The sequence below is a fragment of the Rhinatrema bivittatum genome, chromosome 5, assembly GCF_901001135.1.
Source record: "Rhinatrema bivittatum chromosome 5, aRhiBiv1.1, whole genome shotgun sequence".
NCBI classification, from domain to species: domain Eukaryota; kingdom Metazoa; phylum Chordata; class Amphibia; order Gymnophiona; family Rhinatrematidae; genus Rhinatrema; species Rhinatrema bivittatum.
In genome coordinates, this window is record NC_042619.1 from 12,546,138 (window position 1) to 12,572,159 (window position 26,022).

A 26,022-nucleotide genomic window follows, 5' to 3' on the forward strand; every position below is an offset into this window, starting at 1 on the left:
AGGAATCAGTGTCAAGATTGCTATTTGGATATTGTTGTGGTTGCCTAATTTCTTTTATGTAACTTTTATGACATTTTGTATTGAATATTAAAAAGTGTTGGAAATAAAAACAAAAAATTGTAAAAATTATTTTTTTGTAGGCGCTATATCCAGTGCAGGAGACGTCATCTGCAGTGAGAAGGTAGAAGCAGGTGAGAGGAAGAGCCAACAAGCTGGCACGTGGCCTGCGCTGTGTAAGCCACACGTAGAGAGAGAAGGAACTGAAGATGTACCCTCTGGAATAAAGGGAGAGAGAGTGGGAGGGGATAAAATGCAAGCATTCGCAGATCTGACAGAAGGTATCACTTTCCATAAGATGAAAAAACTCAAGGACAAGCTGTGCAGCTGAAGGGAGGCTGCAAGGGGAATGTAAGAAAATGTTTTCTCGTGGAAGAAGGGGGGTGGATACCTGGTACAAACTTCCAGCAAAAGTTTTATAAGAGCCAAAACCGTGACAGAATTCAAATATCTTTGGGACAGACACAAAGGGAGCCTTGGTGGCAGGGCCAGGGGGGGGAAGCAGATTAGGAAAGCACCCCCTGTGTTGCCTGCTCCTTTGGCTCTTCGTGACACACAATGCCCCCTTCTCCAGTGCCTGGCCGAGAGGATCACGAGAACGTTTGGGCGCTATTGGATCTCAAGCTGAGGGGGGGAGCCACGAGCGGTCAGAACAGTGCTGCAGTACCGCTTACTCCCAGCCCCCACAGACAGCCTTAGCATGAGGGCCGGGGTGGGAATGGGGCTGCGACTCCATCACTGGCACACCGTAACCCGGTTTGAAAAACACCAGGTGAGAGCATTGGACTACGATTCAGACTTGAGGCACAAGTTTAAAGTCCCCTTCTGCTACTAGCTTTGTGTGCGAGCTTTGACTAATCACGTTATCCTCACATTTCAAACAAGATATGTCATTGCTGAGTTTTCCCATTCAACAATTTAAAAAACAATCTTCTTCCTTGGTTTTGTTTCATTATAGCTTGATTTATTAAAATGTTCTTCAGCATCCACCCGTAGCTAGTAGGGAGATTCCTGTGAGCACACATTCAGCTTTTGTGTGTTAACACGGTATAAAACCAGGTAAATATTATCTCGTAGGGCTGGTCCAGCCATCGGCTAGCTCAGGCCAGCAGACTTAGCAGAATTTACTCAACGCACAATTAAACTTTTACTCAACGCACAATTAAACTCTGGAATTTGTTGCCAGAGGATGTGGTTAGTGCAGTTAGTGTAGCTGTGCTTAAAAAAGGATTGAATAAGTTCTTGGAGGAGAAGTCCATTACCTGCTATTGAGTTCACTTAGAGAATAGCCACTGCCATTAGCAATGGTAACATGGGATAGACTTAGTTTTTGGGTACTTGCCAGGTTCTTATGGCCTGGATTGGCCACTGTTGGAAACAGGATGCTGGGCTTGATGGACCCTTGGTCTGACCCAGTATGGCATTTTCTTATGTTCTTGTACATTACCATCTGCCGGAGTACCAAGGTCAGAACAGTATCTGCTTTGGAAAGGTGACAAGGTGGCCCATATAAATTGGGTTGAAAGGCGTTGGAGCCCGTAAAAGAGAATGATAGTGTGATTGTTAAAGGACTCGCATCATCACTTAGCAGAGAAGCCATCACCGTTGATGGTGATACATTGAAATCTTGTTTTCAGCAGCAGCCAAGGATGTAAACAGAATGCTAGGGGTTATTAGGAAAGGAATGGAGAATAAAACAGAGAATATCACAATGCCTCTGTATCACTCCATGGGGCGACCTCATCTTGAGTACTGCATGCAGTTCTGGTCATCGCATCTCAAGAAAGATATAGCAGAATTAGAAAAGATACAGAGAAGGGCGACCAAGATGATAAAGGGGATAGAACAATTCCCCTATGAGGAAAGGCTAAAGAGGTTAGGACTCTTCAGCTTGGAGAAGAGATGGCTGAGGAGAGATGACAGAGGTCTATAAAATGAGTGGAATGGAACGAGTAAACAATCAGTTGTTTACTCTTTTTTGAAAAGTGCAAAGACCAGGGGGGACACAATGAAGTTTCCGGGAGGGAAGGGTTAGGCCGGCCATCATAGTTGGTGATTCGATTATTAGAAATGTAGATGGCAGGGTGGCTGGTGGACGTGAGGACCGCGTGGTAACTTGCCTGCCTGGTACGAAGGTGGCGGACCTCACGTGTCACCTACATAGGATTATAAACAGTGCTGGGGAGGAGTCGGCTGCCGTGGTACATGTGGGCACCAACAACATAAGAAAATGTGGGAGGGAGGTTCTGGAAGCCAAATTTAGGCTCTTAGGTAGAAAGCAGGTGGCATTCTCTCAATGTGTGGATGAGACGGTGGTGCAGGGAAGAGGGATTCAATATTGTAAGGAACTAGACAACCTTTCGGGAAAGGGGAGACTTTACGAAAGGATGGACTCCACCTTAACCAGACTGGAACCAGGCTGCAGGTGCTAACTTAAAAAAAAAAAGAGCAGCTTTTAAACTAGAAGGGGGAATGCAGACAGTCACTCAGCAGTGCATGGTTCAGAGGAATGTATCCTTGAAGGATACTAATGAAACAGGAGAGTTAGGGCATCCCAACAGAGAGGTTCCAATAAAAGCAAAAGTAGTCATGTGCTTATAAGTAAAGAATCACCTGAGCTAAAGAATTACATATTATCCATATCAACTGAAAAGCAGGTTGTTAATGCAAACAAAAACCACACTTTGAAATGTCTGTATGCCAATGCCAGAAGTCTAAGAAGTAAGATGGGAGAGTTAGAGTATATAGCAGTGAATGATGAGATTGACATAATTGGCATCACAGAGACTTGGTGGAAGGAGGATAACCAATGGGACAGTGCTATATCAGGGTACAAATTATATCGTAATGATAGGGAGGATCAACTTGGTGGGGGTGTGGTACTTTATGTCCGGGAGGGTGTAGAGTCCAACAGGATAAAGATCATACAAGAGACTAAATGCTCAGTAGAATATTTATGGGTAGAAATCCCATGTGTTGAGTAAGAGTTTAGTGATAGTACACTACCGTCCACTTGGCCAATACAATGATGATAATGCTAAGAGAGATCAGGGAAGTTAACCAATTTGGCAGTGCAGTAATGGGCAATTTCAGTTACCTCAATATTGACTGGGTAAATGTAACATCAGGACATGCTAGAGAGAGGTCCTTGATGGAATAAATGACTGCTTCTTGGAGCAATTGGTTCAGGCTGTTGGCCGTAGAGGCAAAAACTCATAATAAAAACTTTAAAAATATACCTGAAGCAAAAAACCTGTGAGGGAGTCAGTTGGACCATTAGATGACCAAGGGGTTAAAGGGGCTCTTAGGAACGATAAGGCCATTGAAGAGAGACTAAATGAATTCTTGCTTCCGTGTTTACTAATGAGGATGTTGGGGAGATATCAGTTCCAGAGATGGTTTTCAGGGGTGATGAGTCAGATGAACTGAACGAAATCACTGTGAACCTGGAAGATGTAGTAGACCAGATTGTGACAAACTAAAGAGTAGCAAATCACCTGGACTGGATGGTATGCATCCTAGGGTACTGAAGGAACTAAAAAATAAAATTTCTGATCTATTAGTTAAAATTTGTAACCTATCATTAAAATCATCCATTATACCTGAAGACTGGATGGTGGCCAATATATCCCCAATATTTAAAAAGGGCTCCAGGGGCATTCCGGGAAACTATAGACTGAACCTGACGTTAGTGCCAGGAAAAATAGTGGAAACTATTCAAAAGATCAAAATCACAGAACATATAGAAAGACATGGGTTAATGGAACACAGTCAACATGGATTTACCCAAGGGAAGTCTTGCCTCACAAATCTGCTTCATTTTTTTGAAGGGATTAATAAACATGTGGAAAAAGGTGAACCCGGTAGATGTAGTATATTTGGATTTTTAGAAGGCATTTGACAAAGTCCCTCATGAGTGGCTTCTAAGAAAACTAAAAAGTCATGGGATAGGTGGCGATGTCCTTTCATGGATTACAAACTGGCTAAAAGACAGGAAACAGCAAGTAGGATTAAATGGTCAATTTTCTCAATGGAAAAGGGTAAACAGTGCTTTTCAAAATATTTATAAATGATCTGGAAAGGAATACGATGAGCGAAGTTATCAAATTTGCAGACGATACAAAATTATTCAGTGTAGTTAAATTACAAATGGATTGTGATAAATTGCAGGAGGACCTTGCAAGATTGGAAGATTGGGCATCCAAATGGCAGATAAAATTTAATGTGGACAAGTGCAAGGTGTTGCATATAGGGAAAAATAACCCATGCTGTAATTACACAATGTTGGGTTCCATATTAGGAACTACCACCCAGGAAAGAGATCTAGGCGTCATAATGGATAACACATTGAAATCGTCGGTGCAGTGTGCTGCGGCAGTCAAAAAAGCAAACAATGTTGGAAATTATTAGAAAAGGAATGGTGAATAAAACGGAAAATGTCATAATGCCTCTGTATCGCTCCATGGTGAGACCACACCTTGAATACTGTGTACAATTCTGGTCGCCGCATCTCAAAAAAGATATAATTGCGATGGAGAAGGTACAGAGAAGGGCTACCAAAATAAGGGGAATGGAACAGCTCCCCTATGAGGAAAGGCTGAAGAGGTTAGGACTGTTGAGAAGAGACGGCAGAGGGGGGATATGATAGAGGTGTTAAAAATCATGAGAGGTCTAGAACGAGTAGATGTGAATCGGTTATTTACTCTTTCGGATAATAGAAGGACTAGGGGGCATTCCATGAAGTTAGCAAGTAGCACATTTAAAACTAATCGGAGAAAGTTCTTTTTCATTCAATTCACAATTAAACTCTGGAATTTGTTGCCAGAGGATGTGGTTAGAGCATTTAGTGTAGCTGGATTTAAAAAATATTTGGCTAAGTTCTTGGAGGAAAAGTCCATAAACTATTAATCAAGTTGACTTAGGGAATAGGCACTGTTATTACTGGCATCAGTAGCTTGGGATATACTTAATGTTTTGGGAATTTGCCAGGTACTTGTTACATGGATTGGCCACTGTTGAAAACAGGATGCTGGGCTTGATGGACCCTTGGTCTGACCCAGTGTGGCAGTTTCTTATATTCTAATGTCCCAGTCAGCCCTTAGTTTAGTGATTGTTCACTCCTTTGGTTGAGCTCAGTATTCCTCGTTGGTTGGAAGCACCAGTGACTAATTGTTAATAATCTTTGAGTATAATCATTTGTCCACGGTTTGGCTTTTTCAGAGAATACGGGCAGGCTGATGTCGGGGCAGTGCTAAATATCTGTGATGTCTGCTTTTACTCCATCTCCATCTGCTGGTAGAGGTGCATAGCCCGCTCATGCCCTCCTTAGAGGAAAGGAAATTATCAGGTAAGTAGTACTTTCTCCATCATTCTCGTTTATTTGAATGAGAATCATATAACAGTTATTATTTAACAAGAAAAAAAGAAACATAAAAATAAAGGAAGGGAGGCAAAGTAGAAAACCCTGGAAGACACAGCCCCCTCCCCCTCCAGCCCTCCTCCCCCTACGTTGCCTGCGCTGGTCGGGTTGCAGGGAGGAGGCAGAGGGATGCAGCTACATCCTCCTCCCCTGGGCACCGTGTCCCCCACGGTTGAAAGCGGCAGTCATGCCCAGGCGGCACAGAACCAACACCATGGCTCGGCATGGCGCTGCTCTCCTCCTCACCATGGGAGAGAAAAAGGGGCGGGAGCTAAGAGAGAGAGACCTGAAGTCTCCGGCACGCATTCCAGCGGGAGGGGCCATAAAGAGAGACCCAATGTCCTCAGCGTGCGGGGAGCGAGAAGAACAGGAAAGAGGTTTGGCAGAGCAGCGCGATCAGCACCTCCCTAGTCTTCTGTGGTGATTCCATGACAAGGGGTGGATTTTGCGGCCCTTCTTGTGGCCGCTGGAGACCCAGGATAGTGGTGCACAGCATGTAAGAGTACAATTCTCTCAGTCAGGACTAAAGGTCGAAGCAGAGAAGTTCACGTTCTGGAGGCGAATGAATGCGTACGTAGTGGGAATGAGTGTTTTGGCTTCCTGGACCATTGCGCTATGGCGTTCCAAGGGCTGTAGAGCAGAGATGGTGTGGACCTAACAAAGAAGGGGGCGAAATAATCTTTCAGAACAGACTGGCCAAAGCAGAGGACGGCGTTGGATGGTGGCCAAAGGCCACTGGGGTAAGTATCAGCCCTCCGGTAAGGAAACAAACACTTGTATAGAAATGGGGGGGGGGAAAGAGTAACATCTGGAAAGCTGTGTATACTAATGCCCATAGTATGGGGAATAAAGTCCTGGATCTAAAGCCAGTCATGGGAGAGGCTGACTCGGATATGGTGGCCGTCATGGAGATATTGCACATGGGGAAAATCACCACTGCGATATAATTACTGTGGGCTACTACCTATTCAGGAAAGACAGGGTAGGAAGAAAGGGAGGAGACGTGGGGCTATATATATATATATAAAAAATAAATCTCCAGAACTGCAGGCAGGGCTTAGTGTGTAAGGAGGGAATGGAACATGCGGACCTCTGCAGGCAGAAGAAATGGATAGAGATTTAGAGGAGGATATGTACGAAGCTGCTCTTGCCAGGGGATTTCAGTCTGTCAGATGCTGAGTGGGATATCCTGTCTTCTAGAAGCAGGGGAGATTCTGGATCTGGGGACAGTTTTCCTGATGTTTTACTGGATGATCATCCGGGATCCAGTAATCACCAGATGTTCAGTACTGGAGTGCCAGGCGGTGATGATTCATTCTGAGCAAAGCTCCTAGCTTTCAGGAAAACGTGTTAAATGGATGGGAAAATCTAATGGAAGTAGTCAGTAGGCAAAACTAATAGAAGAAGATATTAGTCTGATTACACTTTGTAGCATGTGTACTATCCGAGAGATGGTTTTGTGTACAATAAAATCTTAAATAGAAAAAAAAGAGAGATTGTATGGGCAACTAACATTTTTTTGTTAGGAAAATAATTAAAGGTAAGAGGAAAAAGATTGCATTGATTTTCTGAAGAAGTAGCTGGAAAGGTAAGGGGAAAAAAATGTAGCGTCCATAAACTAGAAGAGACTGCAGAAAGAGGAAGAGAGGTGACAATATCTGGAGAAGCTGGGTAAGTAGTCAGAAGAGAAAAATGCAGTTGGAAGAAAAATGAGCAAAGACAGTAAAATGAGGAGCCAGCATTTTTGAATAGATATGTTAATGATTGGAGGAATTGCAAAAGTGGCATTGTGAGATTCCGAGGTGAAAGGGATGGCCAGCTCCGGTCCTCGAGCCCCAGACAGGCCAGGTATTTTAGGATACCCACAATGAATATGTATGTGAGAGATTTGCATGCTTATTCATTGTGGATATCCTGTTTGTGGCTCTCGAGGACCCAGAGTTGGCCACCCCTGATGTTAGAGGCTTACGAAGAAGCAGAATTGCCTAACCAATCTTTCTGAGCGGAAGGGCCATGAGTAAGCCAACAGAAAACAAAAACAAATAGGACTAGGAGTCAGGTAAACTGCAAACGATTTTCAGAAGACTGAATGCATGGAATAGCCTTCCATTCCCTGTACGTACCTGGATCAGTCCAGAGAGTGGGTTGAGCCTCCTGTCCAGCAGATGGAGACAGAGAAAAACTCAAAGGGAATCCTGTATCAGGACAGTGCTCCCCCTGTGTCCCTTCAGTATTTCTCTGTCTCCAGCAGATGGTAGAACCTGTTTAAAAAAAAAAAAAAAAAGTTTATTCAGCAGGAGCAGCAAGTCCTGTCTCCTCGCTCTTACTAGGGCCTAGGGGGGACTCTGTCCCCTTGCGTACTTAAGCCTAGGACCCTTTCCCGGTAGCCCATTGCCAGGCCCTGTGATGATACTGGTGGTCCAGCCCCTCCCCATTGAGGCCCCTGAGAAGATTCATGCCTCGGGTCTTTGGCTGACAGAGAAGTTCATTCCTCTGTTTTTCTTTCAGCTTCCACCTGCCAAAGTGCCATGGGTATCTGCAGACCAGGGGTCCCAGCCCCCGGTCTCCCAAGGAACCACTCTGATTAGGACCATACCTGGGGGGCAAAACCCACCGGATCCTCCTACCCCCCCCCCCTCAGATTTCAGACCCTGATCAGGATGCTGATGCTCTCACTCAAAACCCACCGGTCAAGGGGGATGACCCACGGGTCTTACGCCTGTTCCAGCGGGAGGAGCTGGACCTGCTTATACCCTTTGTTCTGGCTGAGCTGGGCATAGATGCCCCTCTGGAGGAAACACCGGCTACCCTAGGTTCTAGCAACGTAGACCCTGTCCTGGCTGGTTTAAGAGCCCCTCCGCGTACCTTTCCTTTTCATCCTATGCTAATGCAATTACATCTCCGGGAGTGGGAAGCTCCTGAATCTGGCTTACAGGTCGGCAGAACAATGGACAAGCTCTATCCCCTCCCAGACCAGTGCCTAGAGATGCTCAAGGTACCTATGGTGGATGCTTCGGTATCCGCGGTAACAAAGAACCACCATCCCGGTGGTCTGAGTGACTGCCTTGAAGGACCTTCGCGATCGGAAGTTGGAGGTTCATCTCAAGAGGATTTTTTAAGTCTTAGCTCTCGGCATTCGGGCGACAGTCTGTAGCAATCTCATGCAATGGGCAAGCCTCAGGTGGGTTCAACAACTACTCAGCACCCAGGACCTCCCTGCTGCAGAGGCTGAACAGGCGGAGCGGCTGCAGACCACGGTTGCATAAGGGGCTGATGCCCTTTATGATCTTCTCACGGTGCAGGCCAGAGCCATGGTTTCAGCGGTGTCGGCCAGACTCCTCCTCTGGCTGCGGAATTGGGCAGCAGACTCCTCTTCTAAATCACAGTTGGGCACTCTCCCTTTTAAGGGTAAGTTTCTTTTTGGGGAGGACCTGGAACAGCTTATTAATTTTTTGGGTGACAACAAGATTCATAAGCTACCTAAGGACCACCCTAAACAGTCCAAGTCTTTTTTTTTTTTTTTTCCTTCGTGCTCTCGTTTCCGAGGGCAGCGCAGGTACAAGTCAGGGGGGCCTCCCAAAGGAATACCTCCATTAGATCTCAATCATGGTCTCATTCCTTTCGTGGACGACGTCTATTCTGGGATGGTCACCTTCAGGGTTCAGCCACGAAGTCCTCCCAATGAGATGCGGCTGGCCCATTCCTCCAATCCCAACTTAGGTGGATGTCTGTCCCTATTTCATGAGGAATGGGTCAAAATTACTTCGGATCAGTGGGTCCTCGAGGTAATCGAAAGAGGCTACACTTTAGAATTTGCTCTGGATCTCCCGGACTGCTACTTGATCTCTCCCTGCGGGAGTCGGAAACGTCTAGCGGTGTGCCAGACTCTACACAGGCTTCAAGAGCTTGGTGCCATAGTCCCAGTCCCCCTGGAGGAACAGGGGTCCGGCCAGTATTCCATCTACTTTGTCGTCCCCAAAAAGGAAGGTTCCTTTCGACCAATCCTAGACCTCAAGAGAGCCATCAAGGCGCTCAAGGTTCCCCATTTTCGGATGGAGACCCTGAGGGCACTCATAGCAGCAGTTCGCTCAGGTGAATTCCTTGCTTCTCTCGACTTGATGGCGGCCTACCTTCATATCCTGATCCGGCAGGAACATCAGAAGTATCTTTGTTTCAACATCCTGGAGCAGCACTTCCAGTTTCGGGCGCTCCTGTTTGGTCTCGCCACCGCTCCTCACACATTCACCAAAGTCATGGTAGTAGTGGCGGCCTTTCTCCGCCAGGAGAGGGTCCTAGTCCATCCTTACCTGGACGACTGGTTCATTCGAGCGAAATTGGAGAAGTTATGTGCGATAGCAGTCAACAGGGTCTTGTGATAGTCAACTTCTCTAAGAGCAACCTCAAGCCCTCTCAGGTCCTGGAATTCCTGGGAACACGCTTCGATACCCGCGTTGGAAAAGTTTTACTGCCCAAGGCCCGGGTGCACAAGCTCATGGATCAAGTACAAAATCTGTTATCTCTCTCAGTGCCCACGGCTTGGGACTATCTCCAGGTCCTGGGCTCTATGGCTTCAACTATAGATTTGGTTCCTTGGGCTTTTGCGCTTATGCGTCCTTTACAGAAAGCTTTGCTATCCCGCTGGAAGCCGGTCTCTGAGAAGTTTCAATCACCTCTTCTGCTCTCTGACTCTACAGTCACCAGCATGCAGTGGTGGCTCTCGCTCGCCCACCTGCTGAAGGGGGTGCCCCTGAAGACACCCCAGCGGGTCATTGTCACGACAGATGCCAGCCTCTCCGGCTGGGGAGCAGTGTGTCAGCATCAGGCTACCCAGGGGCAATGGTCCCCGGTCCAATCCCAGTGGCACATCAATCGTCTGGAGGCCCGAGCGGTCCATCTGGCACTCAAGGCTTTCCTACCTTTGGTCTATCGCAAAGCTGTGCGAGTCCTCTCCAACAATGCCACCACAGTAGCTTACATCAATTGCCAAGGGGGCACCAGGAGTCGTCTGGTGGCCCTGGAAGCCAGCAAGCTGCTCTCCTGGGCGGAGCGCCATCTGGATTGATTGGCAGCCTCCCACATTGTGGGGAAGGAGAATTTCAAGCCGACTTCCTCAGTCGTCAACATCTAGACCCCGGAGAGTGGAAGTTGTCCGAGGAGGCGATGAATCTTATCGTGCGCAAGTGGGGAACTCCCCACTTAGACCTGATGGCCACCCTGAGGAATGCGAAGGCTCCCAGATTCTTCAGTCGCAGAAGGGAGCACTGCTCGGAAGGGGTGGATGCCCTAGTCCTACCCTGGCCTCACGATGTCCTCCTCTACGTGTTCCTACCCTGGCCTCTGGTGGGCAAGGTACTAAGAAGGATAGAGCTTCACATGGGGCCAGTCATTCTCGTGGCGCCAGAATGGCCCCGGAGACCATGGTTCGCGGATATGGTGAACCTTGCGTCGGACGGTTCTCTTCGCCTCGGTTACCTACCAAACCTTTGGCACGGTCCCGTATTTTTCGATCAGGCGGATCGCTTTTGTCTTGCTTTTGAGCCTGGCTTTTGAGTGGCGGCGACTGAGGAAGAAGTGTTTTAAGGAAGAAGTTATATCCACTTTGTTGAGGGCATGTATGACTTCCACCTCTCTCGCTTACATTTGGGTATGGAGAGTATTTGAGAACATGTGTGCTGAGTCCGGAGTGCCGGCACACAAGGCCCTGGTGTCCCAGGTCCTCTCCTTCCTACAGAATGGCCTCTCCAAAGGGTTGTCTTTCAATTCCTTGCGGGTACAGGTTTCGGTTCTTGGTTCTGTCCTGGGGCGGGTCGATGGTTATACGGTGGCGGCCCTTCTGGATGTCGTTCGATTTCCTCAAAGGGGCCAAGCATTTGAACCCACCTGTCCGGGCCACTTGTCCGTCGTGGAGCCTTAATTTGGTACTTCGAGTTCTTTGCGTGTCGCCCTTCGAACCCCTCCGGTGGGCCACGCTTAAGGACCAGACAGTATTTCTAGTCTCTATTTGCTCGGCCAGGAGAGTGTCCAAGCTACAAGCCTTGTCTTGTAAGGAAACATTTCTTCACTTTTCTGGTTCAGGTATTTCCGTTAAAACAGTACCATCCTTTTTACCAAAGGTCGTGTCCTCCTTTCACGTAAATCAGTCCATGGAGCTTCCTGCCTTTTCTCCAGAGGACATTGCGAGTACGCCTGGCAGTGACCTACGGTGTCTGGATGTAAAAAGAGTACTACGGAAATACTTACAGGTTACAAACGAATTTCAAGTCTCTGATCATCTTTCTCTTATGAAGCGTCCCAAATAGGGGAAACAAGGCTTCTAAAGCTACCATTGCTCGTTGGCTAAAGGAGGCAATTGCATCGGTTGATATTTGTCTGGGCCGGATGGTTCCGGAGGGCTTAAAGGCCCATTCTTTGCGTTCACAGGCTACCTCTTGGGCAGAGAGCCAGTTGGTCTCTCCACAAGAAATATGCAGAGCAGCTACTTGGAAATCTCTGCATACCTTTGCTCGTCATTATCGCCTCAATGTACAGGCGCCAGTTTTGGTTCCTTCGGCAGACAGGTGCTTCGAGCGTGTAGTACCACGGATCAGTCCAAACGCCTGCCCTGGCTGCATTCTGATTTTCATACGACCGCTCGAAGTATGTTTTCATTCACAGGTTTTGGAAGTGTCTAGTAATTTTCTCAAAGCACAAGCATATCAGACTTTTAAGGCACCGGAAGTGTGTGTGTGTGTGTGTATATATATATATATATGTGGTTCTTTGTATTGATTTAAAATTACAATTTAGATGTTACAGGTTTTACTTGCTTGATTTTTCTCTATTTAAGATTACACTTTTACATTTCTCTGCTTTAATGTTTATACTGAAGGGACAGAGGGGGATTACTGTCCTGATGTAGGATACCCTTTGAGGTTTTTTTTCTCTGTCTCCATCTGCTGGACAGGAGGCTCAACCCACTGTCTGGACTGATCTGTAGTACTACAGGAACGAAAATTAGCAGGTAAGAACCAATTTTCCTGTGGGAGATAACAAAGACCAAGCATGGCACAAGCACAGGGGATTTCTGAGGGGGTGGTAGGGGTTGTAGAGCTGAACAGTTGATGTGCCTGAGCTGACTAGATAAACTGCATGGTCTTTTTTTTTTTTTTTTTTTGCTGTCCTATTTCTAAATACTATAGGACAGTGGCATGCAGTACAATAAATAGTGTAATGGGGAGAGTCCAGTAGGTGACTACTGAGGAGAAATAGAAATGAGACCATATGCAAGTGCAGTGAATGAAAATATGACAAGGAGGTAGATATGTCTGAGCAAGGGCCCAGTCATAGAATCAGAAAAAAACATAAGCGCCTCTATTACACTGTCAAACAGAAGTAGACTTCCCAGCAGAAAGAAATAGTTTTATTTTATTTAAAGGTTTCTATATACCGATAACCGTTTGCACATCGTATCGGTTTACAATTAACGTATAACAAAGATAGAGAAGATACATGGAACGATTTGGTTACATGGCATAGTAAGGAAAAGGTACATAACAGTATGCAGAGAGTACATAACTGTTGAGGGATAAATATATAAATATATATAAATCTATATAAGAGAAACTAAGTACACAATGATCGTATTTGAAAGAAAGTTACATGGCATGGTCAGAGGGGGTAAACAATAGGGATGTGAATCGTTTTTTGACGATTTAAAAAAATCGTCAGATATATTTTAAATCGTCAAAAATCGTTAGTCGCGATACAATAGAAATTCCCCCGATTTATCGTGAAAAATCGGGGGAGGGGGAGGGCAGGAAAACTGGCACACCAAAACAACCCTAAAACCCACCCCGACCCTTTAAAACGAACCCCCCCAAATGTTTTAAATTACCTGGTGATCCAGTGGGGGGGGGTCCCGGCGCGATCTCCCGCTCTCGGGCCATCGGCGCCATTTTGGCTGCCACTAATATAAATGGCGCCGATGGCCCGATTTAAAAAAAAAAAAAAAAACAAAACAAAACAAAAAAAAAACAAACCCCACCTGACCCTTTAAAATTACCCCCTTAGCCTCCCCCACTCTCCCGACACCCGCCTCAAAACTTTTTACACATACCTGGTGGTCCAGGGGGGCCGTGGGCAGCGATCTCCCGTTCCCACGCTATCAGCTGCGCTAAAAAAAATGGCGCCGATGGCCCTTTGCCCTTACCATGTGACAGGGCAAAGGTAGCGCCGGCGCCATTTTGAATATTGGCAAAATAGGCCCGCGTGCAGGAGATCGCTCCCGGACCCCCGCTGGACCCCCAGGGACTTTTGGCCAGCTTGGGGGGGGCCTCCTGACCCCCCCACAAGACTTGCCAAAAGTCCAGCGGGGGTCCGGGAGCGACCTCCTGCCCTCTGGCTGTATTGCCAGTACTCAAAATGGCGCCGGCGCTACCTTTGCCCTCACTATGTCACAGGGGCCGACGGTCGGCCCCTGTGACAGTCGGGTGGGGTTTTTTTTATTCGCGCGGGCCTCACTAAAAAAAATTAGTGATGTGAATTGGAATCGGAACCGATTCCAATTCACATCTCATAACGATCAGATTTCTCCCCCCCCCCCCCCCCCCCAGCCGAACCCGATCGTTAAAACGATCGGGCACACAATTCACATCCCTAGTAAATATATTGTGAACTTGTTGATAACATATATATATTATAAAACTGAATCTATAGACAGTCATGTAGAGAAAGGGCACCCGGGAGAGAAGGTAGGAGTTTAGGGGTAGGCTAGCTTGAAGAGCCACGTTTTCAATTTTTTTTTTTTTTTTTAATTTGTGTGTGCATGGTTCCAAGCATAGGTCGGGCGGCATTAAATTCCAGTTGATGGGTCCTGCTATTGAGTGTTCTGTCCCTAGTGGAGGTCTGGAGGACCGTTGTGTGGTTTTAGGAGAGGGAATGTGTGAAGGGTTCCTTTATAGGCAGATCTGGTAGGTCTGTTAGAGGAGTTGAAGTGGAACGAGTTGTTTTAGCCAGGTGAAGTTCTGGTTGTGTAAAGTTTTGTATATAAGGGAGAGGGTTCGCTAGAGAATTCTAGAGGAGATAGGGAGCCAGTGGAGGTCTCTAAGGATGGGTGTAATGTGCTCTTTTCTACGGGTGTTGGTTAGGATTCTGGCAGTGGCATTCTGTAATAATTGGAGGGGTTTGGTGGAAGAGGTGAGGCCTATGAGGAGGGAATTACAGTAGTCAATTTTAGCGAAGGTTAAGATTTGTAGGACAGTGCAGAAGTCATGTGCGTGTAGGAGGGGGTCTAATTTTCTTTAATACATGAAGTTTAAAGTAGCATTCCTTCAAGGTGGATTTTATGAAGGTTTTTAGGTTTAATTGGTTGTCAATGGTGACACCCAGGTTGCGTACGTGTTGTGAGGTGGGGGCTGAGAGGGGTGAGGTGTTAGTGTGTGAATAAGGGAGGGCTGGTTGTGGGAGATGAGTTCAGTTTTGGTAGTGTTGAGTGCAAGGTTGAGGATGATGAGGAGTTGGTTGATAGAGTTGATGCAATTGTTCCAGGTATTTAGGGAATTGGATAGTGAATCGGTGATGGGGATAATAATTTGGACGTCATCCGCGTAAATGAAATGGACAATGCCTAGGTTCGTTACAAGGTGACAGAGGGGTAGCAGGTAGATATTGAAGAGGATGGAGGAGAGGGCAGAGCCCTCTGGTACACCTCGGGTAAGTTTGATGGGGTCAGATTCGCAGTTGGTTAGTTTGACTTTGAAGTGTCTGTTTTCCAGGTACGATTTAAACAGCAGTGGGCAGTACCTGTTATGCCTATGTTAGTGAGTTGGTTTAGTAGGATTTTGTGGATGACAGTGTCGAAGGCAGAGGAGATGTCAAGCATAGCTAGGAGGTAGGCTTGTCCATTATCTATGCCTTTGAGTATAGTGTCTGTGAGGGATATTAGTGTTTCTGTGCTAAAATATTTACAGAAACCAAACTAGGATGGGGGATAGAATGTTGTGTGTGTTTAGGTATTCAGTGAGGCGGAGGTTGACTACCTTTTCAGTGATTTTGGCTAGTAGCGGTAAGTTTGAGATTGGGCGATAGCTAGCTAGTTCTGCTGGGTCGAGGTTAGCTTGAGGGTGGAGGGGGGCCATCACCATGGGTGATGGAGCAGTTGATGATTTCAGATAAGGTTGTGGCTATGGTTTCGGGGATGGTTTGTAGCATTTTGGAGGGGAGGTTGTCTGAGGGGTGTGTGGAGGGTTTAATTTTCTTTAATAGGGATTCAATTTCACATGATGTGGTTTCGTGATGATCAAGGCAGGCTGTGGTGTTGGAGGGGAGTGGCAAGGTGAAGGACGTATCAGGGGGAAAATTGGCTGTCAGTTTGGATACTTTGAGGAAGAAGGAGGCAGGGTTGTCACATTTGTTTTTGGAGTCTAGAGAAGGGTTGTGTGTAGGGGTTGGCTCAGTTAGGTTGGATAACAGTGAGAAGAAGACCTTGGCACTGTACTGATGATCATGTATTTTGAGTGCATGGAAGTCGCGTTTCGTTTTTAGGATGTTGATCCTGTATTCATGCATGGATGTCTTGTATGATGCAATACAATCCTAAAGTACTATACGAATACGTTTCCTCACTTACCAAATCAGCAGCCCCCGACATCCCAAATGAAGTAGCCAAATCCAAATGTGAGGAACTTGCCCCATTCTTCCAAACTAAAATAAACAATCTACTATCCAAGTTCACTAACTCCTCATCTAATTCCCTCAACCACTCTGAACTTGACTCCAACCAAACAAAGACTAGCAACAGATTTTGTCTGCAATGTTTTTGGTGGTGTCGTTCCATGAGGTGATAGCTGATTCTGGGTTAGTGAGATCAATCTTGTTTAAGGTGTTGGTGCATGATGGACCGCAGGTTTTTTTTAGCCATTGCCAAGTCTCACTCTTAGCAATCCCTGCTTCAACAGCATCTCCCTCTATGTGCATTTGGTCTGCTTGGAGCAGTTCTCCAGGACATTAGAGTACCTAGCAGTTATGATAGGAAGGTGTATATGGGATGAGACACATGTTGAGATAAGGTGATGCCCAGTGTTTGAGTCTTGGCTCCCAACACTCTGTCGTACCATTTAGGACTGGAGTGATCCTAGCTGATGCCAGTTTAGTTTGGGATTCCTATGAAAGATGAGTTATTGCAATCCAAGCAAGAGAGTGCACAGGCCTGAATGACTGTAGCAGAGGCAGAGCCATCGGAGGATGAAGCTGATGAGACTAGTGCTAGGACTTGGGTTTTGTAGAGTGGGGTCTCCTGTGTATGTATAATCATGGTTTCCTATCCCTCTTCTGGAGGTTTTCAGGCTGTCTGTAATGAATATGCTTGAGATATACAATAGAGACCCAGTGTATACATTACTAAGGTCTCTTACCAATCCACAGTACCACTTTTTTATGCATCTGTACTCTGTTTAGTTTGGCACAGCCTAAGCCTCTCTATAGATGCATATAGATCTCCACATACAGACTGAGTTTTAAAGCACACCATGTAAAAAAAAATAAAAAAATAAAAATCATTGTCAAGGGAAAGGTTATTTGTTTATAGTAATGGATGTCACACAAGAGCCTGCAGTAGTGCAGCCGCACAGCACTCACAAAGGTGTGCAGAGCAGCGTCTGAGTCATTTTTGGACCTGCTGTGCGTCATCCCCTTCTGCCGCTTGTACCACTTTTCCACCCAGCTAAACGTTGTTCGCCTTTGTATGTGCTCACTTCTGAACTGTGTGGGCTATTGGGGGTAACACTGGTGCTCTCTGAAGCATAAACAACGTAGGTGGGAACCCAAAATCTCTGGTATGCTTCAGAGACAACAATAGTGATTGGGCCAAAACTTGAACGTCCACAAGCTGCTCAAAAAAATGTTTTATTCAATTACAGAAACTACCATCTTAAATGAATCATGTTCACGGCCCCCAACAGCTCTTTGTTGCCGGGATCTCCTCCATGAATTTATATGAGAAGAGTACGGTGGCTGTCAGTAAGCAGTGCTCTGACCTCACCAATAAGCCCCTGCTCTAACTATTCCGAGATCCCGTCCCTCCCGACGCAGTTAATCGAAACTCGGTCCGTGAACATGATTCATTAAGATGTGAGTTTCTGTAGCGGAATAAAGCTTTTACTTTTTTGAACAGCTTTTGGAGTTCCCTGAAGCCTTCCTTTTTTGCCCTTTAACCTCCGCGTATTCTGTGTGCATTGTCCATTTTCAAAAGCGACTTCAGCACTTTTCTCTTTGGTTCTCTTTCCCATTTTGCATTCTGCTTTCCTAAGGTTTCTGCTGTTTCACGCACGGCAATTAATTTTTCATAATTTAGAGAGTTTTGGGCTTCTGAGTTGTTTGGTATGAAAAGGGAGTTCATGTTTCTTTTGATAACTGGAGGATAAATAACCACCCCTCTTGTAAACTTGTGCAATTATTCTATGTTGTGCTCTCAAGCTCGACATCTCTATCTTGCAGAAGCTTAAGTATCGCATCATTGCTTTAAACCACCGTTAGTTAAAGGTTGGTTGTGGGTCTTAGTTTGTTTCCTCTCATTTTCTCAGATTTTTTTTTTTTTTTTTAAATTGGGTTGGGATCACAGTCCCAGCCACACGTGGAATTCTTCTCCTCAGCTGAGAATTTATTTAGATTTAACTCCTGCCTGTTCAGTAACATTTTAAGAAGTTACATTCAGGTACAGTCGATGTTTGCCTCTGTCTGAAGCAATGGAAGTGACTTACCCAAGGTCACAAGGAGAGCAGCAGTGGGGTTTGAACCCTGTCCTGCCTGGTTCTCACCCACTACTCTTAAGCACGGGGCAGCTACTCCCCTCAGAACAGAGTGAATGATGGCAGATATTTATTTATTTAGTGCTTTTTTTAATACCGGCATTCATGATAGTCATATCATATGTCGGTTTATAGGGAACCAGGGTATAACAATCTTAAACATTAACTTAGCGAAGAGAGGTAATAGTTACATTGAAACAGGGGTGGTGGGGGGAGAAGACGACAAAGCAGAAGGTAACTCAGTGAGCAGAACAAATTATTTACAGTGTGCTGAGTGTTCAGTAACGAAAGCGATGCGGATCGGTGAGCTTAGGGAAAGGCTTGTTTAAATAACCAAGTCTTAAGCCTTTTTCTAAATGTCAGCAGGCAAGGTTCTTGTCCACAAGACCAAAAGAAGTCCATCCGGTCTGCCCAGTACGTGTGTTGGGTTTTTTGGGGGGAGGTTTATTTATTATTATTTTTTTTGTCTTTGGCCTTTGCTCTCAGGTTTTGTTTTTTTTTTTTTTTGCACAACAATCCTATGGTTTCTTCACTCGTAAATTATAGCAACTTCTCTCCAGCCCCAACCTCCCTATTTCCCCTCATTCACTGGACATAGTTGTATCCTGGATAACTGCTGTGTATTTTGTAACACTACACAAAATTAACTGCTTTTTGCCTCCTACACGCTTGAGTTTCAGCATCAGTGACTTGAAGTTCATGCAATGAATGTTGGAGGTGGGACTTTGAACAAGCGACCCCGCGTTTGGTATCTCTCTGCTCAATGGCCTTCATAGGGTAGGCAGAGCCCCTTTTGATCTTGATAAGTCATAGCCTGATTGGTGAAGTAGTTCTAAGAAGAAATAGTAAACTTCATTATTACAGCGGCTGTAAACTAACCAACAGACACTGGAGTTCTTGGCCATGCCTTGAGGCAGGTATTGACTGATGTGTGGTATGCGAGAGGCTTGTCCAGATAAAGTTTAGATTAGCCTGTTTTATTTCTGGCAAATATAGCAAGAGTCCGAGTTGTTGGTCCTAGTGTGCCTCTCTTTCCTCGCCATCTTCTTTAACTTTTCTGCTCTCCAGCTGGGAAAGGCCGCACGTTATGTACGGACAGCTGCTGGACTGGCTGCGTTACCTCGTTGCCTGGCAGCCCGTGATCATTGGACTGGTACAAGCTATCAACTACATCCTGGGCCTGGAATAAAGATGAGGACAGTGCGTAGACGTGAAACCCATCTGCAAGCCTGTCTGCTTGGAGGAACGCTAGCCCAGGAACTCCTCAACTTCTCATTCACCTCTCAGGATTTCAAGCACTGGTGCAATGCCGCCGGACTAAAAGGAGAAGACTGGGCTTGTGCTTATGTTGGGGGTTTTTTAATTTATTATGGGAAACATGTTTAGGACTTTTTTTCTTTTTTTTTATTGGAGATTACAAAGATGTGAGCTCTGCTCCCATCTCTTCTTCCTTTCACAGAGCAGGAAGAGGCTGGGTCGTTTTTGAGATAAGCAGAGCCCCTGCTTTAAAACAGGTCTGTGTTCTAAACAGGCTACCTCCCGCTGTCCACGCATTCATTGTGTATCATGCCATCAGAGTACAGCACGGAAGTGCAGGTCCTCATTTGTACTGTAGGAGATTAACAGAGCATGCACCCAAGACTTCTCAGCCTAGCCCCCAGTACACATCTCTCGGCACAGCCGCTAGCCTTTGCTAAAAGAGGAATAATGCAGGGGCAGGATTAAGATGCATTAGCAGAACGGTGTTTGGGTTCTTAGCATTGGAATAGCAGGGGCTGCTGCAGTGCAGGACTGAGGGGGCATTGGCAGTGAGTGCTGCAAGACAGGACTGAAGTGCAAGCAGAGGGCTAGGACACTGTGCTATGTCCGAGTAGACCATTGCCATTCTGTATCTCCTCCCCAGTCAGAAAAGTTGTAGAACCCACACCAAACAAAACTATCCCAAGTCAAAATGTGATGTGCTCGCCACATCATTTCTACTATAACTTCTCACACCTTCATATCATGCTGGCAGCAGCAATAGTAAGTTGCTCTCACATGGAAAGTAGCCACAGGATACAGTCTGCTTCCTGTTCGGCATTTCTCAATTTCCTATCCCCTCCCATTGCTGGTTGTGGGAATCCTTGGTTAAAGTGCTGTGGCTTTAGATCTGGTCAGCCTGGAAAGAGAGTAAGAGCGCTCATTTTATGAGGTGGCTTCCTATGGGGCCTTTCCTTTTGAAAAACGGTGGGTAGCTTAGGACACATGGAATGGCTCCGTTCATTTAATTGGAGCTGACCATAGCTAGCCAAGCACTTTAGCTGGACAGCACTCTGCAAAGGCTAAGGACCATCTCCACCTTCATCTATACCATGCGAGTCGGGTCTGGATAACGGGGGAGATGATTCTACATTGATATCTAGATATGTAAGCCCTTTGCAGCAGACTAGCATTTTTGTACATTTTTTTTTTTTAGGGTATCGTTAGTGTCCGCTGTAGAGACTGTGCTCCTAGGAAGCTGCAGGGACCCGCTGCCCTTTCTGTTCAGTTTCCCTCATGTATGCTTGTATCTGATGCCACCATGGCTACCCAGCAGGATCCCCTCTGGGGCATAAGAGTGTTCTTGTTTGTAGATTTATGTGAAAGGAACTTCCCCACTTCCCATGCAAGTCATGACAAAGCCCTTGGAAAGGGCACACACATCAACGGTTGTCCTTGCTTAATTTTAATCTAGTAACAAAATTACTGAAACTGCACTGTGTGACTGTAAGCTGACAGCTGATGCAGCAGATATTATCTGTACTCCTCAAAACAGCTACTTTTCTGTTTCTTGACTATTTCTTCAGCTTTTAGTATTTTTTTTTTTATATATATAGGTCTCCTTTCTTTTCCAATATTTTATTTCTTCTAATGTTCCGTTTATAATGCTGCATCTCCTTGCTTTGATAAATCACATTTTACTGTATGCAGTGCTCTATGCAGTAATCATCCTTCAGGTGTTGAGAGGCGAGAGCGAGAGCACAGGTTTCTGATTAGCGGCAGCACTGTGATGAGCAACCATTTCCTAAACTTCAGTCCTGAGAATGATGTGCAGATTTTAAATAAAATCGGGATGTTGTCATAAAGCTTGTTACATGTTGAATTGCTCTTTCACGTGGTCAGGCTCCGAAAGAGTGACTTTTTGGGGATTCAGATCTCGGCCTGCACTTTTTCTGATGGCACCAGCCAAAGGGCATCCATCCTTTCCATGTTTAGAAAAAAAAAAGCAAGCAGAAATGGGCACAATTCAGAAATGCATCTAAGGGTGCCTGCCGAAAGAAATGCGACAGAGTTGTAGAAAAATGAGCTACGCAGTAGAGGAGAGTGGCGTGAACCAGCCACCCATACAGAAAATATCAAAAAGGGGGATGTGCGACCGTACTCTGATAGCTGCGCCAGGTCACGTATCACATCCGTATGTTTAAGCGCTTTATTCAGAAAACTTCAGTCCAGGAACCAGTTCCCTGCATAAAACCGCTCCTTGAGTAACATTTGGATGTGCTACGAGACATTGAAGAGCTCTCAAAGTATGATCACACATCCCCTCTTTCTGAAAAAATTAGCTCCACTCTTCAAAATCACCAAAGGTTAGATCAAAGAATTTTTATAAAGTGGGAGAAAAAAAAGAAAAGGAGATCATTCAAAGCTATCTATTGAAGCAGTATTCAAAAATAACACAATCCTATCTCCTAGGGAAAAAAAATGCTATCAACAGTGAAATGGACAGAAAAACAAACTTACTTTGCAATGTCTGTATCAAGGGGGAAAGTCACGTTTAATATTCTTTTTGTTCACTCGTAGGACGAAATGTAAAACTAGTGCATTCTTACAGTATTTAAACAGGGTGGGAGTTGCTGTAGGTTTCTGAACAATTTTTGTAATATCATATTATGTCCATATTAAAACAAATGTCTAACTTTACAGAGAATTATGATCTGAAGATTTTATCTGATTTGGATTCTTACGGGCTTTCCCCGTGGCTACTGAGCTACTCTCACTGCTCCTTAAAGGCTGAAGAATTGGGTACCTTTGATCTGCTTTAGTCATTGAGAAAGACATTAGTCAGGGTGCGTAGAAAGCATAGTACAGGGACATAGGTTCTTTCTGTGAGGACGAGCTGGACAAATCCAGCCCTACAACTGGGTGACATCAACACTTGGTGCTGAAACAGAAGATTGTCGTTAATAGCTCAGAAAGATTGTCCATCCATGCCTCCTCAAGGGACAACTGATTTTATAAACACTAGGAGACAATTATGATCTCCAGTTTTTTTCTTCAATTAAACAAGAGCTGTTAACATCCAAAGAATAGGTTGAGCATCTGTCGGGTTCAGACCAAGAATCTATTAGTTCATTTGAGCCTCAGTCTGTAGTGTCTTTACAAGAATTGGGAGCATTGCCAGAGCAGACAGCAATGGGTCCAGTCCTCCAGAAGATGTTTCATAGCCAAGATTTATACAGAAAATGGCCCAGATAGTTCCTTTTAATCTGCCACGCTGGGGGAGTATCAAAAATTTTGAAATTTCTTAGCCACCCAAAAAAAATCTTTGGCAGTTCTAATACATAAAGGGGCAGATTTTTTAAAAAAAGTACGCGCAACCGGCGCAAACAAAAGTATGCCGGATTTTAAAAGATACGCGCGTATCTTTTAAAATCCGGGGTTGGCGCGCACAAGGCTGCGCAAAATCGGCAGCCTGCGTGCGCCGAGCCGTGCAGCCTGCCTCCGTTCCCTCGGAGGCCGCTCCAAAATCGAAGCGGCCTCGGAGGGAAATTTCTTTCCAGCGCCCCCCACCTTCCCTTTCCCTAACTAACCCGCCCCCCGGCCCTAACTAATTCCCCCCCCCCCCCCCCACACCTTTACTTCAAAAGTTACGCCTGCCCAAGGCAGGCGTAACTTGCGCACACCGGCACACCATGTTCTGGTCCGGGGGCTGGTCCAGAGGCCACGTCCATGCCCCCGGAATGCCACCTGATGATGCGCCAGCCACGACACGCCCTCCCCCCCCCCTCAGGAAAGCCCTGGGACTTAAGCATGCCGCCGAGTGTATGCACCATAGGCTCGGCGCGCATGGGCAGCTTTTCGGGGGTTATGCGTGTACCCCTTTGAAAATCTGCTCCAAAAGTTTCAGAACCTTTAAACAAAATTGTGGTAATCACTAGAGATGTGCATCATTTTTTGTTTTCGTGTCGTTCTTCGTTTTTCGGCCGCCATGGAAAATGTCGGGTTTTTTCAGTTCGGGTCTTTTTTTTTCGCGAAAAACCGATTTTTAGTTAGTGCGCGCTAACTCCCTGTTCGTGCGCACTAACAAAAACAGTTAGATTGTTACTTTGTTACTTTTTGTTAGTGCGCACTAACGGGAGTTAGCGCGCACTGACTCCCGTTAGTGCGCACTAATCAGAAAAATGAATTTTTGCGAAAAAACAGGAAATTCCTGATTTTTTTCGGGCTCCCTGAAACATGCCGAATTGGACAATTTCGTTGCAATTTTCCAATTCGGCAAAAACGAATGCACATCTCTAGTAATCACCTCTCTGTAGCTGCACTGGCTAGAAAGATAGACCAAAAGTCGAAAGTGCATGCATGCCCTGGGCACAAGAAAGTGCACTTTCCCCGTGATTCTCTTGTAGTAGAGGCAGATCTAAAAAATAACATTTAAAAAAGCCAGAAAAATACACAATCCAATGTTTCGCAAAGAAGCAAAATTGTTTGACACATCAGCACAGAACCCATTCCAGACTGCAATTTTACAATCCAGAATTGCAGCTCGCCAATTTCAAATGCACCAAGTTCAAATATATGTATGTAGAAGGAAATGAGAAGTATCGCAGGGTCCGTTACATCACAGCTAGCACAGCAGATTAATAATGCAGAAAAAAGCACAAAACATTTGATAAAATCAATTTATGCTTTTGACCCCTTATCCAGGTCCCTGGCAATAGCCATAGCTTTGAGATGAATGGTCGGGTTAAAAGTATGGGGCTTATGAGAAGATGTATGTAATAAACTGGTGGATGCATCATGCAAGGGAGAAAACTTGTTTGGTGAAAAAGTCAATGAAGCAGTAAATATGAACATTATGCAAACACCGCCAGCACTTGTGGGAGAAAAAGCAGTAACAAGAAAAAGTTACTGTGTTTAGAAGAGGCAATACTACTGATCATATAAAAGATATCAAGGTTTCTGATAGTAGAGGAACTTCAAATGAACTTTCTGAATCTACAGCAATTTCATTATGAGGCATTGAATGCTGTCGCTTGTTTGGAATCCTATTTGTCTCAAGTTGTCGCCCAGTTGTGTCAATATTATGCTGAGGCGTCTGCTAAATTTTGGGATTTAGAACAGAACAAACATTATCCCATTCCGCTGCTATTACATCGGTGCAGTCTAGCACCACTGCAGCAATTAAGGACAGTCTGGCTTTACACGCTAAATTAACTTTTTGAAAACAGGATGACATCTAAGAACCTTCGCCCTTTGACATTTCCAAAGACTAGGTTTCTGTCTGGCCAGTAACTGTTCAAGAGAGAGGTTGAACAAAGGAATAGATGCCAATAGTCTTGAAAAAAACTTTATTGAAGTGGAGACACAAAGTAGCCCGACTCAGGCCGAGTTTCGCCGTATCAAGACGGCTGCCTCAGGGGCTAAAACATAAATAAAAGTTCATATAAATACATCTTTATGTAATAATAATAAAATAAAACTATGATTAAAAACAAAGTGTATGTACTGTACATGTATATAGCAATGGTGACACATAGAATATATTATAAATTTTTAACATCAAATCTAATATAAATTAAATAAACTCACGGTTAGTACAAATGTATAATGAATTTGTAATAAAAGATGGTTTTACCTTGTGTATATTCTCTTCAGTACACAAATAAAACAAATCATGTATGGAGGATCATATATACCATTATATGATCAATGAAAGTAATGAATCTGTGAAAATGCAAAAAGAGGGGATGGCAATATTATATAGGACTTTGTTCAAATATTAAAAATTAATTAGTAGACAAATATAATGATGTATATACAGAGGTATATGTGTATTAAAAATTAATTGATGTTGATAATATCTTATATGCACCTAAAGTATCAATTGATGACTTATATATCTATTCTTAAAAATCTGTGTAGATTTGTAAAAAAAACTATTCTATTTTATTTGAAGCGAAATATTTAGTAAAAGTCAATTGAATAAGTGAAAAATATGTCAAAAGTGAATTATTAAATGAAAAGTGCAATAGTTGTCTAAAAAAGATTGTTTGTCTAGAGAGGATATATGACTAATAGATTAAGTGTATTGATGTATTAAATCTATTGTCGACTAAGCCGAGTGTATAGAGCACCATTGTGAATTAATTGTATATCGAATAATGATAGTCCGGACCGCGTCTGCAAAAAATCTATATGCAAATGGAGTGAATGTCTAATGTAATTATCATAAAAACTTTCTTCTGCCGCTTCTTTCTGATACAGAATGGTTTATTTAATCACAGCATTGCCAATATTTTTTATCTATTTTTCGGTTTATTACTTACCGTTGGATTCACAATTTTTCCACTTTGCCTATGAATACACGTTTTACACTGGTGATAGTTTTTATGATAATTACATTAGACATTCAATATAATAATAGTAGTCTTTTGAGTTGACACTCCATTTGCATATAGATTTTTGCAGACGCGGTCCGGACTATCATTATTCGATATACAATTAATTCACAATGGTGCTCTATAC

General features: G+C 44.6%; 1 protein-coding gene across 3 annotated transcripts in view; it reads left to right on the forward strand.

The window, feature by feature from the left end:
- Positions 1 to 22,204, forward strand: part of RNF121 (ring finger protein 121) — a 96,063-nt gene extending 73,859 nt beyond the window's left edge. For 2 of the 3 annotated variants that reach the window (XM_029602017.1, XM_029602018.1), the window contains exon 9: positions 141 to 403. In XM_029602017.1, coding sequence (XP_029457877.1) covers positions 141 to 388 — 248 coding nt within the window. In that variant the 3' untranslated portion in view covers positions 389 to 403. Of the gene's footprint in view, positions 1 to 140; positions 404 to 19,326 lie in introns of those variants that run through there. The other variant, XM_029602019.1, reaches the window with a different exon arrangement.
- Positions 22,205 to 26,022: the final 3,818 nt, after the last annotated feature.